At 49.1% G+C, this 17,080-nt stretch overlaps 1 protein-coding gene across 2 annotated transcripts in view; it reads left to right on the forward strand.

Moving 5' to 3' along the window:
- Positions 1-6,414, forward strand: part of TFEB (transcription factor EB) — a 50,092-nt gene extending 43,678 nt beyond the window's left edge. For both annotated transcript variants that reach the window (XM_034767347.1, XM_034767348.1), the window contains exons 7-9: positions 1,085-1,160; positions 1,840-1,987; positions 3,867-6,414. In XM_034767347.1, coding sequence (XP_034623238.1) covers positions 1,085-1,160; positions 1,840-1,987; positions 3,867-4,310 — 668 coding nt within the window. In that variant the 3' untranslated portion in view covers positions 4,311-6,414. The remainder of the gene's footprint in view (positions 1-1,084; positions 1,161-1,839; positions 1,988-3,866) is intronic.
- The last annotated feature ends 10,666 nt before the right edge of the window (positions 6,415-17,080 follow it).

The raw sequence follows: 17,080 nt of genomic DNA on the forward strand, positions 1-17,080 counted from the left end.
GCCCAACCCCCGTTCTTTTCCTGGAGGCCCCTCTGTCTGTATCGCTGGTTTCCCTTTCACTCTACCTTCATCCTACACATCTGTCTGAACAGCCCATTCCACCTAGCACCTCTTGTGCTTGGCGTATAGGGATCCCCCGAGCAGGGCTCCATCTAACCCAGTACCCCGGCTGACAATGGCCAGCCCCAGATGTTTCCGAGGAAAGTATAAGAAACCCCATTATTGTGGTTATTTTATTTTTATTGCTGTAGTGTCTCAGGTCCCCAGTCATGGACCAAGCCCCCATTACACTAGGGGCTGTACATACAGAACAAAGAGACAGTTCTTGCCACAAAGGTCTTACAATCGAAGTAAGATGAGACAGTCTCTTCTGGACAGTTATGGGATAACCTGTTTTGGGGGAAGTTTCTTCATGAGCACTGTCAGGCCCTCATTACTGGCTTGTGCCCTGAAATATGAGGGTTTGTATCCCATAGTTATTGGTACCATGTCTAATGTAACTAATATTCTCTTTCTCCATAGAAATGTCTCTTCCTTTGTTTGAATAGTGCTAAGCTCTTGGTCTCAATGGTTTCCTATCCTAAATCTCTCCCACCCCACCTCCGAGCCCCCTTGTCATACCCAGTACCTCCTATGACACCACATGCTACCCTCAACCACTTCTCTCCCATCCAATGTGGCTCTACACGGCCCACCTTTCCCAACGTCTCTTGCAACCCACCCTCCTCTCTATACCATCCCTCACCCACTGAATGTTTCCCCATCTAGATCTTTGCCACCCCACCTCTGACTGCCCTGTGCCCATGGAATCGATCACATGTAAACTGCAGTCCTCCAGAATTGAAGGATGCATGTTTGGGTGACCGGGACAAACCAGCATCTGAATAGCTCTCCTAGTCCCTTCGCCCAAAGCTGGGTGAGGAGAACAAGGGACGAGAATCTCTCTGGGGAACTTGGTGATTCCCATAATCCAGGCTGGGGACAGTGGGGGGGCTGAGTGTGGTACAAACAGCAGAGCGTTGCAGCTGGTCCCAAATTCCTAAACCTGGGTCAGTTTCCATCTCTTTCTCTTCCCTCTCTTTAGTTGAAAGAAGACGAAGGTTTAACATCAATGATCGCATCAAAGAACTCGGAATGCTGATCCCAAAAGCCAATGATCTGTAAGTATCACTGCAAGCAGTACAAGTCGCCTTGTCTTACATATCCCATGTGGATTTGGTGGTGCGTGGCAGAGGAATTGTTAAGGATGGTCCAAATGGTGTGGCCCTGGGGGATGAAACTTATTCTGTAGATCAGGAGAAAACTTCCTAATGGCAACCGTTGAATGTTCGTCCCAGAGAAACAGTGGGGGGTCCCCTTGTTTGACATGTAAAACTTAACTGGACAAGGCACCTGAGGATTTACTGTGGAGATCAAGCTTTCCCTGGCCAGGGGATGGACTAGATGTAGATGATTGTCTGCTGTTCCTAGTAACAGCTTGTTCCAGTGCCGAGTCAGATTCTGTTTCACACACTGAGAATTTTCATTCCTTCATCTGATCTTCCAGCTGGGCAACTGCTTTGATACTGGCCGGTCAGGTGTCAGTGTCTGGTCCCACATCGAACTCCCTAGGAGTCTGGCGCTTGGTGTTTTCAGAGACTGGGATAATGGCATGTGTATATTGACCCAGGCCAGTGCCATTCCCTACATCAGTGTGTCCAGGATGGTAATTCAGGGCATTACATTTGCAGAGGCGCATTTCAGTACAGCAGTGCTCTGCAGAACTTGTCCGGGCCTTGGAGCTGGTTAGAAGGAGCTGACAGCACAGACCGTAATGACTTCTCCCATGTTGTACCCCAGGGATGTTCGCTGGAACAAAGGGACAATCCTGAAGGCCTCGGTTGATTACATCAGGAGGATGCAGAAGGACCTGCAGAGGTCGCGGGATCTGGAGAATCACTCTCGGCGTCTGGAAATGACGAATAAGCAGTTACTGATCCGTATCCAGGTGGGTTCCTATCTTCCCCCCGTCCCTCCCTGTTCTAACCCAGCCTGAGGGTACGTCCTCACTGTAATAAGAGACCCACGGCACGGCCATGGGTCACCTAGGTCAGTTGACTTGGGCTCACGTGGCTAGAGCTGCATGCTAAAAATTGTAGTGTAGCCATGCAGTCTTGGGCTGGAGCCCGGGCTCTGAAGCCCTGTGCAGGAAAGGGCGTTGGAGGGCAGGCTCTGGCCTGGCCTATGCTGCTGTCTTTAGCTCCACGAGCCTGACTCAGTTGACCCAGACTTGGAGACTAGGTGCCACAGTTTTTTTTTTTCTTCTCTTGGTGTAGACGTACCCTAAAACACCTTCAGGCGCTCCAATCTTGTTCTTGCCCCTTCACAGTGGGTCTGGGCCAGATTCTGTTCTCCCTTAAGGCCCTGCAATTGGAGCATCTTCATTGACCTAAATGGAGTCTGTCCAGACTCACGCTGGCATCACCTGAGATTCATTTCTGTCCCTTTGAGATGCTCCATGCACACGCTGAGCCAAAGCTAGTGAAGTCACTGGCTAGGTTCCCACTGCCTTCGGTGGGCTTTGCATCAGGCCCCTAGCAATGCTGTTTGCACAGCTCACTTACTGCAGACATTCAGGTGTGGTAAGGGGCTGCTCCTGTCTTGTGACTGACTTGAGTGCTGCTTTGCAGGCCAGGCCCTTGGCTTGCAGCCCACCAGTGACAGGGACGAGCTAGTTTGGGAGAGGTTCCATTCAGCACAAGGAACGCTCGTGGCAGTCGCGTGGGAGCCAGGCTTGCTGTGTTCGTAGCTGTTCCTGCCGTGGGGTGGCCTGTGCTTACCGGGCTGTGGCACTTGAGCTAACCCTTTCAAACCTGTTTGCTAATGGCAGGCTCCAAATCCATCTCTGGGCACCTAAAGAGAGGTTTTTAAGGAGCCTCGGTATGGATTTATGAGGCTCACTAGGCCGCCAGGTTGACCTAGGGTTTATGGTACCTGGTGGGGATGCTGGTGCCAGCTTTACCCGGAGATTTCATGTAGAGTAGCGAACAGCCTGCTTGCACTAAAGCACTGAGCCCACAATGTCTGCCTCACCTTATCTTTGGGTCGCTGAACACTGGAATTCAGCCTATGAAATAGCAAACCTGGCAGGGACTGGGGACTTTATGGGTTAAAGTTTGAAGTGCTGTTTTCTTCTTTGCCTCTTCCTCCTTCTCTCTTTCCCCGGGCATCCCCTCCCACTCCTCCTCTCTTTGTGTAGTTTGCCATCTTTCCCTTCTGCTGTGTCTCTTGGAATCCCTTCACCCCTCTCCAAGGTCCCCGGCTGTCTGCCTTTTCTATCTGGCCTTGTCACCGGTTCAGTCCCCTGAGAGGGATATTTGAAAGGGGTGGTGCAGCTCGAGGATTTGAAGTGAGCCATGCTTAGTGGCAATGGGAAGAGGTGGGAGTAACCACAAAAATGCTGTTAGTGGTTCTGGGAGCCATGGGTCTTATTTGCCGTACTTGGAGTGGGTGGTGGCCAGGGCGAAGGTGGTCAAAAGTGCCTGACTTAAGACATCTGAAACGGTCCTGATTTTCAGAGGGGCAGGTCCTCAGCCCTGTCTGAAAATCAGGCCCCTTGAAGGGGTCTCAAGTTGGGGGCCCAAAATCATTAGTCGCTTCGGACAGTCTTGGCCTGTAGCATCCGCACTGGCAGCTTTGTAAACCCTGCGGTCCTTAATGTGACAATGGTGCCTTTCACTCATTATGCCTGGCTGCCGGATTGTGTCCGTTCAGCTCTCAGGCTGGGGGAGGGTTCCCCACAGAGCAGTTAGTGGCTCCCTCCCGCTCCCTGTTGTGTCGTTGGTGCCCCTAGTAAGGACTCCTGGCTTGTGTGCTTTGTCCTACAGGAGTTGGAGATGCAGGCACGCCTCCATGGGCTGCCCGCCTCCTCACCCTCCGGCGTGAACGTGGCAGAACTAGTTCAGCAGGTCGTGAAGCAAGAAGTGACCGGAGAGGATGGGTCGATGGAGCCTCAGCAGCCCCAGCTACCTCCAGACCATGAGACGCAGCAACAGCCACCCCTGCCGCTGCTGCCTCCGTCTCCCTACCAGCTGGACTTTACCCATGGCCTGAGCTTTGATGATGGCTCCAGAGGGTTCCGCGACCAGCTGGACCCCAGCCACCATGTCTCTTTCCCCTCTTTATCCAAGAAGGAGCTGGACTTGATGCTGATGGAGGACACCATGTTACCTCTGGCTTCTGACCCCTTGTTCTCCGCCATGTCCCCCGAGGCCTCCAAGGCCAGCAGTCGCAGGAGCAGTTTCAGCATGGAGGATGCTGACATGCTGTGACAAGGAGCCGCTCGGAGCCTGGGGAAAAGGACGAGGAGTGAGGCTTGTCGGTGAAGACACGCCCCCACCCAAGAGGACCCCAGCCCACACTTGAGCCTACATAGAAATACATTTCTCTATGCAAGCGTTGTCACAGTCACTGGGAAAGTCAGACCCTTGTTGCTACAACTTGATCTGCAAACTTTCTTGCTTTGCCATTAACTAAGCGGAGCTCCCTGGCTTCGAATGACCCTAGATTTACAGCCCAGCTGCCTTGCCTTTCAGCTAAACTTCCCACAAGCCACATGCAGTGCAGGAGTGGAGGCTGGAAGCCGGGCTGTCAGGTATGAGAAGGAGCCTTCGAGTCCTGGTGGAGGCTAACAGGGGGCTTGTCGCTCAGAGCGCCTTGCTGCAAATGTGCATCCAGCCAAGCTTTACCACGTGAACCCGTGTTCCCTCAAAGTCTTCCCAAGCCCTGGCGCTATCGCCCTGAAGACATCGGCAGAGGCTGCCTTGTACCGTGTTCCCGCATTGGGCTTCCCCTTCTCTTTTCGGGCAGGGATGTGCAGCTTTCCTGAGGGAGGGTGTGGTGTCCCTGGTCGTCACGGCATAGGGGAGGTGTGTTTCTCAAGGCTCATTGGGTAAGAAGGCTGCAGGGGGGAGGAGGAAGAGGAGGAGGAGGGTAATCTGAACAAATTATTTAGTGATACCAGAGGGACACTTTCAAAGCCGGGAGCAGGAGTTGGATGCAACAGTCTCATTTATTTGTCACCTGGGTTTGTAAAGGTACCGGCTTTGAGAGTGGACCTATTGAGACCCGCTCAACTTCCACCCTATTAGAGATGGGACCCAGCCTCCAACTTCGGAAGTGGGTTCCTAACCCTCGAAAGCGTGTAGGGGGTTGGGATGCCGGTTTGGGCCCATCTCTGCTTCCTCTCAGTCTGTTCAGATGAATCCTGAAACTTCCAAGTGATATTTGGTCAAAACCATCAGTGTGCGCCTGGTAGGGAACTAAACCCTTACTGATGTTTCCAGACACCAGCTCTGGCTTTGCACCCGCACTTATTGGTGCCAGCCATTTTGCACTATAAAGCACTTGGGCAGCTTTTTCAAATGCACCTAAGGGTGTGTTCACACTGCAGCTGGGATAGGGTGACCAGAGAACAAGTGTGAAAAATCAGGGTGGGGCGTAATAGGCGCCTATCTAAGACAAAGCCCTGAATATCGGGACTGTCTCTATAAAATCAAGACATCTGGTCATCCTAGCTGGAGCGAGCCTCCCAGCCTAGGCAGATACCTGGTAGCCGGGCTCACGCTAACAGGCTAAGAACAGGAATGTGCTGGTTGCATCGCGACCCGGGGTTGAGATGGGCTTGTACTCAGGCTGGCCTGCATTGCTGCCTGTGCCGTGCCATTTATATTGTGGTTTTTAGTGGGCTAGCTGGAGCAGAGCGAGCATGTGTTCGCCTGCCTGAGCTGGGAGGCGCACTCCCATCTGCACCCGTAGACGTGCCCTGAGTGACTTGCGACTACCGAGTATGTCTTTGGGCTGCATCTGAACCTGAGACCTGGGGGCATATGTGTGTGGGAACCTCCCCTATGAACCACACCTGGAAAAGAGGTTTGCATGTGCCCCTGTAAACTGAAACCTCCAAGTTGGGACCCTCATACCCACATCCCCAGTGCCTGAACCTAGCAAATCAAGCTCATGGAAGGCACCCTAAATGACTGGTTCAGTTATCGTCAGGGTGAGCTTAGATCCCTTCTTCCGTTAAAACACTCAGAGGGCCAAATCCTGGCAGGCTTTGAGTGCCCTCTGCTCCCAGTGAAATAAGTGAGACCTGACTGAGTTGTTTTCTTTCTCAGTCTTTACTCAGGCAAGCCACCCATTGGGGCCAGTGGGAGGTTTTGCCTGAGTTAAGGGGCCTCTGGGTTTGGCTCAGTGTGTTCAGTGTCATCACGAACATGTGGAAGATGGCCACATGAGGTCAAGGGACCTGGATCCAAATGCTTTCTGCTGAAATGTCCATGGGAGGGAATTTTTCTGCCCTTAAAGAGCACAAACCCAGCCAGCAGGGCCGGCTCCAGCTTTTTTGCCCTCCCAAGCGATGAAGCAGAATAAATAAATAAAGCCACAATTGGCACTTCGGTGGCAGCTCTACCGTGCCGCTTCATTCTTCGGCGACAATTCGGCGGCGGGTCCTTCGCTCCAAGAGGGACTAAGGGACCCGCTGCCGAATTGCCTCCGAAGACCTGGACGTGCCGCCGCTTTCCATTGGCCACCCCAAGCACCTGCTTTCTTCGCTGGTGCCTGGAGCTGGCCCTGCCAGCCAGGGGTAGAAGCTGGGGGAAGTTACATGGGGTGGAGGGGAATCTGAGTTCATTGCTCAATGAACTTGGCTCTGAAGAGGAGGAGAACAAGGTCTCTGTTCTACAGGGTTCTCAGGCAGCACTGAGGAGCTCAGTGATACGGGAAAACTGGAGTTCTAAATCTCTCAGGTGGGTGCTCCTCCAACCCATGCCGCCCCTTCTTGAGGTTAATCCCAGAACCAATATCCCTTTGACGAGGAATTGCCCGGGAACGTTAAAAACAACCTCTTCCCTCCAACAAGTCCCTCTTCGACTTCCTGTGTCTTCATGTTCAGGTTGGGCTCTCTCTCGCTGGGCGTGGCATCCTAGAAACCGTGGAAATTAGCCCTGCTGAGCTCAAAAGCAAACATCAAGGAGTTATCCTACTCTGGGAAAGGTCTCTTTTGTGTCCTCATTGTGGCTCTCTGTCTTCCCCTTCGCCCCCAGTTGCTTCCATGTCCGCTTCCATGTTTCTGGCAACACAAGCCATGTTTTCGCTGATTGGAAGAGGATATTTCTATCCCTGACCAAAACAAAGTTTGGTCCATTAAGAGAATGGAATCGAGGACTCCTTCAACATGACCAGCGCTGTCTCCTGACCTCATTTACGTCGTCATAATTCTGAGCTGGGGTTCTTCAGACAGAAGGCAAATCGGTCTTTATACTGTGTCTTTTGGATCCTTAATGTAAACTTGTATCTGGGCCCCCACATAGAGACTGGGTAACAGGGCAGCCACCCTGGTGTGAAGCAGCAGGAGGAGGATTGTACGTTAGTAATGATTGCCAAAATCTTAGCCAGGGCTCTTTGGCTTCTAAGAGTCAATTTCCCCCCCCCCCCCCATCCTCAGATAGTTTTTGGCCTAAAGAGCCAAACCACTGAAGAATTTCTTTGCACAGCTTCATAGCTCAATTGTTTTCTGCTTTCTCAGTGCTGTTGATGTCGGCACAGCCACAAGGGGAATTGGGATGGGGAAGAGGGGTGTGGGGATCACTTTTATTTAAAAGAAAAGATGACAGTATTCTACAGTAAGAGCCTAAGGGGCATATGGGGAAGATGGGGAAATCTTTAGTAATGATTAGGGTTGTCAAGTGATTAAAAAAATTAATCGCAATTAATCATGCAATTAATCGCGCTGTGAAAAATAGAATACCGTTTCTTTAAATATTTGTGGATGTTTTCCACATTTTCAAATATATTGATTTCAGTTACAGAATACAAAGTGTACACTGCTCACTTGATATTTATTTTTTATTCCAAATATTTGCATTGTAAAAAAACAAATAGTATTTTTCAATTCACCAAATACAAGTACTGTGGTGCAATCTCTTTATTATGAAAGTTGAACTTACAAATATATAATTATATGTATATTTGTACAAAAAAAAACCTGCATTCAAAAATAAAACAATGTAAAACTTTAGTTTAGAGCCTTCGAGTCCAATCAGTCCTACTTCTCGTTCAGCCAATCACTCAGACAAACAAGTTTGTTTACATTTGCAGAAGATAACGCCGTCTGCTTCTTGTTTACAGTGCCACCTGAAAGTGAGAACATGCATTTGCATGGTGCTGTTGTAGCCAGCGTCACAAAATATTTACATGTCAGATGCGTTAAAGATTCATATGTTCCTTGATGCTTCAAACATCATTCCACAGGACATGCGTCCATGCTGATGACGATTTCTGCTTGATAACGATCCAAAGCAGTGCGGACTGACACACATTCATTTTCATCATCTGAGTCAAATGCTACTAGCAGAAGGTTGATTTTTTTTTTTTTTTTTTTTTGGTGTTTTGGGATCTGTAGTTTCCACATCAGAGTGTTGCTCTTTTATGACTTCTGATTCTTAAATCTTGGGTCGAGTGCTGTAGCTATCTTTAGAAATTTCACTTTTGTATCTTCTTTGCATTTTGTCAAATTTGCAGGGAAAGTGTTGTGGGCAGCATTATCTCCTGTAAATGTTAACAAACTTGTTTGTCTTAGCGATTGGCTTAACTGGAAGTAGGACTGAGTGGACTTGTAGGCGCTAAAGTTTTACACTGTTTTGTTTTTGAGTGCAGTTATGTAACCAAAAAACCCTACATTTGAAAGTTGCACTTTCATGATAGAGATTGCACTACAGTACTTGTATGAGATGAATTGAAAAATGCTATTTCTTTTATCATTTTTATAGTGCAAATATTTGTAATAAAATTTCAATTAGTATTTTATTGTTGAACAGTGCGATTGTTTTGAGTTAATTGCGTGAGTTAATGGTGATTAATTGACAGCCTTAGTAATGATACTACATTATACCCCAGTAACTGCCTTAAGTATTGCAGGAAGGCTACAGCAAATTGTAGTGTTTGGGGCCATTACTGGAGAATGATGTAATATCTTTTTTATTAGTAATGTCTGGATCCCAATCCTCAAAGTTCAGGAGCGCTCGGATCCAGGCTTTATAGATCAGGCCCCATCTCCAGCCTTGATTCTGCACTGAGAGCTGCGCGGGTGGGACCCCTGCACACACACACAGCTCCCTTGACTTCAAACCCTGGTGACTCGTGCTGAGCCAGGACCTAAAATCATAAGGGAAAACTCAACCTGCCATCTCCCTGAGAAGGAAAGAGCTCAGGAATTGGATCGTAGGGTGCTGAGTGTGAACGTGACCATAGGGTACAGCCCTGGGGCAAGCGCCGGTCTGTGATGGGAGTGAGATGACCTCCAGGGTGCAGGCATCTCCTGAGCTGACAGTGAGAAGTGCCTGTAGGAAGTGACGTTTGCATGTGATGGCAAAGAAAGCGAGTGAGAGAAAGCAGGGGAGAGGGCGGCACCCCTTCACCTCTTGAGATGGGCAATCCCCAGCCCCTGGCAGGAGAGTCAGTGTAGAGCAGGGGAAAAGGATGTTCCTAGCCTACGTTCCCTTGCCCGTATATTTGGTAACAGGAGAGGGAATGACTAGTCAGTGCCCCGAGATAGGAGTCCCGCAAGGGGAGCTTTTACAAATGTCAGTAATATAAATGCAGGGTTTCTGGGGGAGGTGAGCAGACAGGATTCTCTGTGGCTCTTTCAGTGAGTGGGGCCTGCAGGATGGGAGTGTCTGTGCCAGGTTAAACCAAGGCATGTGCTCCCTCCAAGAGAGCCATTACATGCCTATGAACAGGAGTAGTCCTTCAGAGCAGGCCCCTGGAGCCCTGTAGACTTGTGTTAAGTGCCTATGGATGTGCAGTGTTCATCCTCCAATACAGCCATTAAACTCCTTTACGCAGCGCAAGCGTCTGTGTGGATGCACGGTGTTCCTGTACACCTTTGAAGTGTCACCCAGAGAGTCTTGTGGACTTCTGCTAAGTGCCTGCGGGTAGGCAGCGTGCATCCTCTGCAGCAGAACCTATAGATCCACGTTAAGTGCCTATGGATGCACTGCCTGTCTGCAGAGCCTCGCACATGTAGACCTGCGGATGTAGGCTAAAAATCCAGCAGATACTGGAAGTGGTGCACGGTCAGAGCCAGCTTAGGAAGAGTTGGTGAAGTTATAGCTAGGGTAAGGTTCCAGGAAAGGTGGGTGGCAAGCCGTGCCCAATGGGATGAGAGTCAATTTCTTGGAAGTTCTGGTGGAGCCATAGCCAGTGGGCTGAGAGGAACATACCTAGACAGGCCTAGTTTGCTTTGTTGCTCAGATGCTCTCATGAGGAGAGTCCCTTAGAGGAAAATAAAACTGCCTGGTTTGAATCCAAAGCTCTTTCTGAACCCACAGCAGGTTGATTCTGTGTTATAACTGTGCACTATTCACGACATGCTTCAACAAACACGGGACGCGGTATATCGTGTGCATTATGCCGTGTGCTTGAGTGGCTTCAGGACATGGTATGTACTAGGGATGGGCACATATGTAATCTTCACTTAAGATGTCAGCTTGAATCACTTGACTTTTTTGTTCTTGAGGTCTGAAACGGTGGCATGCCTTTACGCTTCCTTTCTGTTGGTGGGTGGGACAGGAAGTGATGTCATCTAGTGGAAAGATTTTTTTCCCCCCGTCTGTTGCAGCGTCTGCAATCTGACCGAAGCCAAGATTTGTGTGGGAAGATCTGACCTCATAAGATTTCAGATATGATGCGGACCCAACCGTCTCAGAAAAGCATGTGAATTTGGGAGGGCAAAGCTTGGAAGCCAAGGTTTGCAAAAGCGACTAGTGACTTTGGGTGCTGTATTTTCAGACAGTGCTGAGCACCCCACCCTCTGAAAATCAGGCCCCTTTAAGGTGACTTGAGGTGGGTACCCAGAATCACTCGTCACTTTAGAACAACTTAGCCAGACACTTCGTGAAGTGCTCCTCCTCAGTAGTATATACGGTAGTGCGGCATGCTTCATGGACTGTGAGTAGCGGTGTGTGCTGTATGCAGAATGGGGTTAATTTCTGTCAGATACAGTATATGCTGCACTCAGCTCATGGCTATGGGATGCAGAACATGCCACACCATTATCCCCTGCTCCAGCCTGCGTGAGAAGTGGGGTGCTCCCCATGCCATGAGAGAACAGTCGTGGATTTTTTATCTCTTTTTTGTGTTTTGTTTCTTAATGCACTGTGCTCTGATTTAAAAATTTTACTACTGTTTTATAAATAAATGTACAAAAGAATGAACTGGAATGGGAAAAAAATCATTAAAATATATTTATTTACAGCCTATCCGTGTGTAGGGGTTTATTTGTGTGGGGCGAAGGGCAGCAGCCACGGCTGTCATCCCAGAGATCTCAAAGTGGTTTACGAAAGCAAATCAATATCACTTATGCCCATTTTACAGAGGGGAAAACTGAGGCACAGAGTAGGGAAGTGACATGTCCAAGGTCACATGGGCCAGAATTTTCAAAAGGGCTCATCTCCCATAATCAGAGACAGATTTTCCAGAGAGTTCTGGTCACCAGATTTGGGGTCAGGAAGGAATTCCCCCCCATCCCAAATCAGATTAGCAGGAATCAGATTTTTTTCACCTTTCCCTATGGCACGGGGTGTGACTTGACTGCTGGGATCACCTGGGCATTTTTCACCTAGTCAGTTCCCTGACATTGCAGGGGTCTTGGCCATTGGTGGCACCTTGGTCTCTCATCTCTGCCTGTGGCACCCAACAGTTCAGTGTCCTGAGGACTAAAATGCTTTAGTTTTACTGACGTCATAGGGGTATTAAGGGGAAACTGAATGGTCTGGGATATGTAGGATGGTCAGACTAAATGATCTGGCCTTAAACTCTATAGTATTCAATGAAACTATTTAGGTGCCTAGATATGTAGCCAGGTTTTTGGAAGAGCCCTGCACGTGCTGAGTTATTGAAAATCTGGCCGTGAGTGTCACAAGGGGGAGTTACTGGGGGCTAAAAATCAGGTTTTTTTTAATTGGGTGCCTGAATGAGAGCTGAGCTTTGCTGAATGCTGGTCCCACAACAAGTCAGTAGTTCTGGGACACTTTATATGACCGGTGGACTTAGTGTTTGAATCCTGACTGCCATCAGCCACAGGTACTTTTGAGTTCAGTGGGATCAGAATCATCCCCTTCCATTTGTCAAACTTTTTTTTTTTTTTTACACCCATCTCCTCCCATGCCTGTTTTCTCTAATGATGCTACAGTTTTTATGCACGAATATAACCCTGACATCCAAATATGCCTGGTGGTAGAGAAATCTGTGTCCGTATCCATCATTCAGGATCTTTTCCAGGATGTAATTTTAGCCCCGTGATGCTTGTCCCTGAGAAAAACCGGATCCTTATTTATACAGGTGCACTATTATTGCATTTGAAACATACTGCACTTGTGACTTGGGAGCACAAGATGGTGCTGTTGGCATAGCTGTTCCAGAGCTTTATATTCCTCTGCAGGTTTTGATTTTGATGCTGGCGCTCACTCGCCTTCTGCAAAGAAATCAATGAGAGGAACTGGTCTATAATGATTTTCCTTTGTTGTGGGTGCTGAATAGTGACCGTCAGAAGCCCTTTAAAGACTCACCAAAACTCCCAACTTTTGGGGGGAATTCAGACTATTTTGATTTATTTTTAAACGCTGTAGAATTTTGTTTGCAGTGTTGTTGTAGCCGGGTTGGTCCCAGGATAGTAGAAAGAGAAGGTGGGTGAGGTAATATCTTTTTATTGGGCCAACTTTGCTGGTGAAAGAGACAAGCTTTTGAGCCACGCAGACCAAACCCTCACAATCCCCCTGGGAAGCAGGGCAGGGATATTCTATCCAGTGTGCAGATGGGGAAACTGAGGCAGGCTCTGACTTGCCTCAGGTCAGGGAGTCTGCAGCAGAGACCCAGGTCTTGTGTCTGAGGCCGGTGCCCCAACTCCCTCTAGTTGTTTTTGTCTCACTCTCTAAAGCACACCGGCTCTGTGGTGTTATCAGCTGCCACCCATCCTCAGTGGGTCAGTTTGGGACAATCTCTGATATGTACATGCAGTGAAGGGGGGTGCTAATGGAGAAAGGAACCCTGAATCCACGGTGTGTCCAGACTCGGGCACAATGAACGTGACAAGTCTGGCCTGGCTCGGTTCCGTGCCATGCTGGCAATGTACCCCTTTGGGTGATGGACGCACGCTATCCTCTGTCCTGCTCTGGTGTCAGTGGCATACCGCCAGCCTGCCAGAGATGAAGGTAATCATCTCTCTCTACCTAAAGCACTTCAAGTAGCTGTTGAGCAAAGCACCCTTTCTAGTGCTATTGGGGGGAGGCGTGAGTCCCACCTTCAGCCTCGCTATAATTGGCTTGAGCACAGGGACTGCAGCTCTCAATCTGAACATTTACGCTCTCCAGGTGGGATGCGAGGAACGGCTTCTGAATATATTCAGGGGTTCTCCCGAAGTGCGGTCAGGTTTCCCTGAACAGTGGGGGTGTCTGAGGATAAAGGGAGAGAGCGATGCCAAGTTTCCCCTTGAATTTCTTGGGCTATGTCTACGCTACGACCAGCGGTGCGGTTCCCCTGCTTATGTCCACGTACTCAGCTGCGTCTCCACTGCCGCTACCTGTGCTATACTGCTGTTTATGCTCACGCAAGCTTGATGGGAGCTAACGTGTGTACCCAAGCAGGGCACTCTCACCCCTCCCTTGTAGGATCGATGTAGCCTTGGTGCTAATGCCCTGGAACCATAACCCAGTGGTTAAAGAAGAGGTTGCGGAGGCAGGACTTCTGGGCTGCACTCTGAGCTCTGGGGAGGGACTAGAGCTTGAAACACACAGTTTTTATGCCTGTCTGTGGCAGGGAATGTGGTTTAGTGGATAGCCCCCTAGCCTTGGCCTCGGCCTCAGGAGCTCTGGGTTCTAGTCCTGGCTCTGCTGTGTGCCTCAGTTTCCCCTAGCTGTAAAACAGGGATGCTGCTGCTGACCTCCTTTGTCAACGGCTTTGAGATCTACTGATGGAACGTGTTTGGGTGGAGCTTTTAGTGGTTACAGCAGAGGGGTTGGGAGTCAGGACTCCTGGGGGCTGCAGACAGCTCCTGGCTGGAGCCTGGTTTAGCCTTTACAGTGAGGAGCTAGCAGTCAGGATGCATGGGTTCTCTGTCCAGCTATGCCACTGTGTGATCTTGGACCAGTCAATCAGACCAACAGTTTTCATATTGGGTAGCGAAGGCTCGGCCCCTAAGCAAATGGCCTGGTTTTCAGAGGTGCTGAGCACTAACGGCTCATCAGCTTGACACTGGTTGAAGATCAGAATTTGGCCAATTTAGTGTTAAGTGCAAATGAAGCTCCCCCATCGCTGTGTGAAATCCAGCTTGGCCCACAGGGCTGCGGTGGGTAGAAAAGCAGAGTTTCCCCATCCCCTCAAACTCCCCCTCCCACCAACCAGCCATTTACATTGGGCCCATTCTGACATCCTGCCTGGGCCTGGTAACCATGGTGACACCTTGCAGCTGCAGGCCTCTGATTAGCAGTCCAGCTGGCTAATTAAACCCTCTGGGAAGGTGGGTGCATGTCTCTCAAACAAGCCAGATCCTACCTGAGGAGTGGTGCATGCGTCTGTTAGCGCCTGCAGAGAGGGCTGCGTTCGACTTCCATGGAGGAGCAGGTATTTTTTTTTTTTATTATTATTCCTATGTTATCATGCAGGGGCACAGAGTTCGAGTTTGCCGCTCTCCACCCAGCCATCTCCCCTCAAAACTCCTCAAATTCATGCATGTCCTGGAGATAAATTTAAGGGCTTCCCCTGAGTTGACCCAGCAGCAACCATAACGGGGTTCTTGCTAACAGTGGCTTGTTCCCCCTGCCATGGAAGCAAAGGGACTGGGTCTACAGCTGGGGAACATGCTAGCCCTTCCAACCAGGCTGCAAAGTTTAGGAGCAGAGAGGAGAGATGAAGCTGCCTCGTTCTAATCAGGTGATCTGAACCGCCTGAAGTTCACAGGAGTGGTTCAGAAGTGGGCGTTTGGGTCACCCCATTCCAACGAGAGGGGCCGTTTGACAAAATTTTCATCTGGATCTGGGTACAGATGTCACGTGCTCTAAAGTTCAGGAGAGTTGGATCTGAGCCCATCTATAGGCAGAGGGAAGTGGGGAAACTAGCTTATTGGATCTTTTTCTCCAGGCCTTTTGGTTAAAACCGAGGGCCTGATCCAATACCCATTGCAGTCAATGGGCCAGACCTCAAGTGCAATATTGTTTTAATTTCTCATTTGCCCTCTGTTAGGTGACTAGCTGCCAGAGCAGGGAGACAAGCTTGCTGATGTAATCTGCCTTTTTCATATTCCTGCAGGTTGACGTTTTCAAGAGCGCCTAAGTGATTTAGGGGCCGAAGGGCTTGTCTGTGTGGCGCCGCAGTGCAGACTCCAGGGATGTCACCTTGTAGACCTTGCTGGTATGAACTAAAAGGCGTTGATGTGGTCCCGTTTCAAACAGGACTATGGTAATGTGCACGAGGTACCTCGTCGTTTGCGCCAGCAGGGTCTAAGCTGGGTAGTTAGCGTGTCTATAACTCGCACCCCCATAGTCTGGACTGTGGTCTCGTGTAGACAAGCCCTAAGTCTCACTGGGGATTTGAGTTCCTCAATTGCTTTTGAAACTGGAATTAGGCTCCTAAGTCACTTTGCTTTTGAAATGTTATCCCCTGGTTTTTGAGGCCGGAGATTGAGGATGGCCCAGGGATTAGGGTGCTGGTCAGGAACTCAAAAAACCTAGGTACAATTCCTTGCTCTGCTATAGGCTTTCTGTGTGACTTGGGCAACTTATGCTCTGTTCACCATCTATAAAATGGAGATAACCGCTTTTCCCAGGTGCATTGTGAGGCTAAATCCACTCAAGGACCGTGAGGCACTCAGATACTACAGTAAAGGTGGCCGCTAAGAACCTGAGGGAGGTAGGTTCCATTTTATCATGAACCACCCCACAAATCAAACCAGAATCAAATCCCTCAATAACAACCTGCCGCACCATACAGTCAAGGGGTTGAGCATATGCTCACCAAAACTCCACACATGTCTAAAGCTTCAAGTGACCGAGCGCTTTGCCAGTGAGGTATTTTAGGAAAAAGCTGCTCGCGCAGGCGGAGCTACAGCATTTTTGTCTGTCACTCGTGAAAAGTTCTGGCTGTGGGTCAGCTCCCCACAGACAATAGAATTAAAAAAAATAAAATAAAAAAGAATACCTTAAAATAGACTTCTGGGATGGAAAAATCACACAGGCTAATCTTGGAAACTTTGTTAAAAGGGGGGGGGGGGGTTGGAGAGGAGAGAGAGAAAGTAGTTTCAGACACTTACAAAAAAAACCCTGATTTGATTTATCTGGGGAGTGTGAACACTAAATAGAGAACAGCGCCTGAAGTGTGAATTATTTCCTATATTAACACAGAGAAAAACTGATAGCCTTTTCATGTCAAGAGAATAGCGAGGAGGGGAGGGGGGGGGGGGTGAATGACATTGTTCAATCTCTGGGTTTGCTCACTCTTTATCAGACTGAGATCAAAATTTATTCCCAGGATGAGGCCTGCGGCCCGGCTGAGGCCCTAGAGATTTTTAAGGGCCTAATTAAGAAAACAGGATGAAAATGGCGAAATAAGAGGGCAATTTACTTCTTGCAGAATAGGGAGATCAAATCAACTTATGAGCAATTAATGTGCACAAGGAGAGAATAAAGGGATGCCGGGATATGGTAGAGGGCCTCATTTTAATGACATGCTCTGGTGTTGGCATAGAGGATTACTCTGAAGGTCAGATGTAGATTGAAACGACCTTGCAGATTCTTAACCCTCCTTCCAATTAATAGAACCAACTCAGAAATGCAAAAGACCCTGGCTTGGAGCGCTGTCATCCCTTTACGTTCAGAAAGGTGGGGGGGGGGAGAGGAGGACGAAAGGGGGTTTCCTTCAGTTAAACAACAGCTGCCAAAGATGGGGAACTTGGGCAGGCGGGAGAGAAGGGCTCTTAATTACTACATATGAGCCATCCAAAGGAGAAAAAAAAAAAAATCAGTGTCAAGGCTCCAGCTAGGATATAAAA

The sequence above is a fragment of the Trachemys scripta genome, chromosome 4 (genome assembly GCF_013100865.1).
Source record: "Trachemys scripta elegans isolate TJP31775 chromosome 4, CAS_Tse_1.0, whole genome shotgun sequence".
NCBI lineage: Eukaryota > Metazoa > Chordata > Testudines > Emydidae > Trachemys > Trachemys scripta.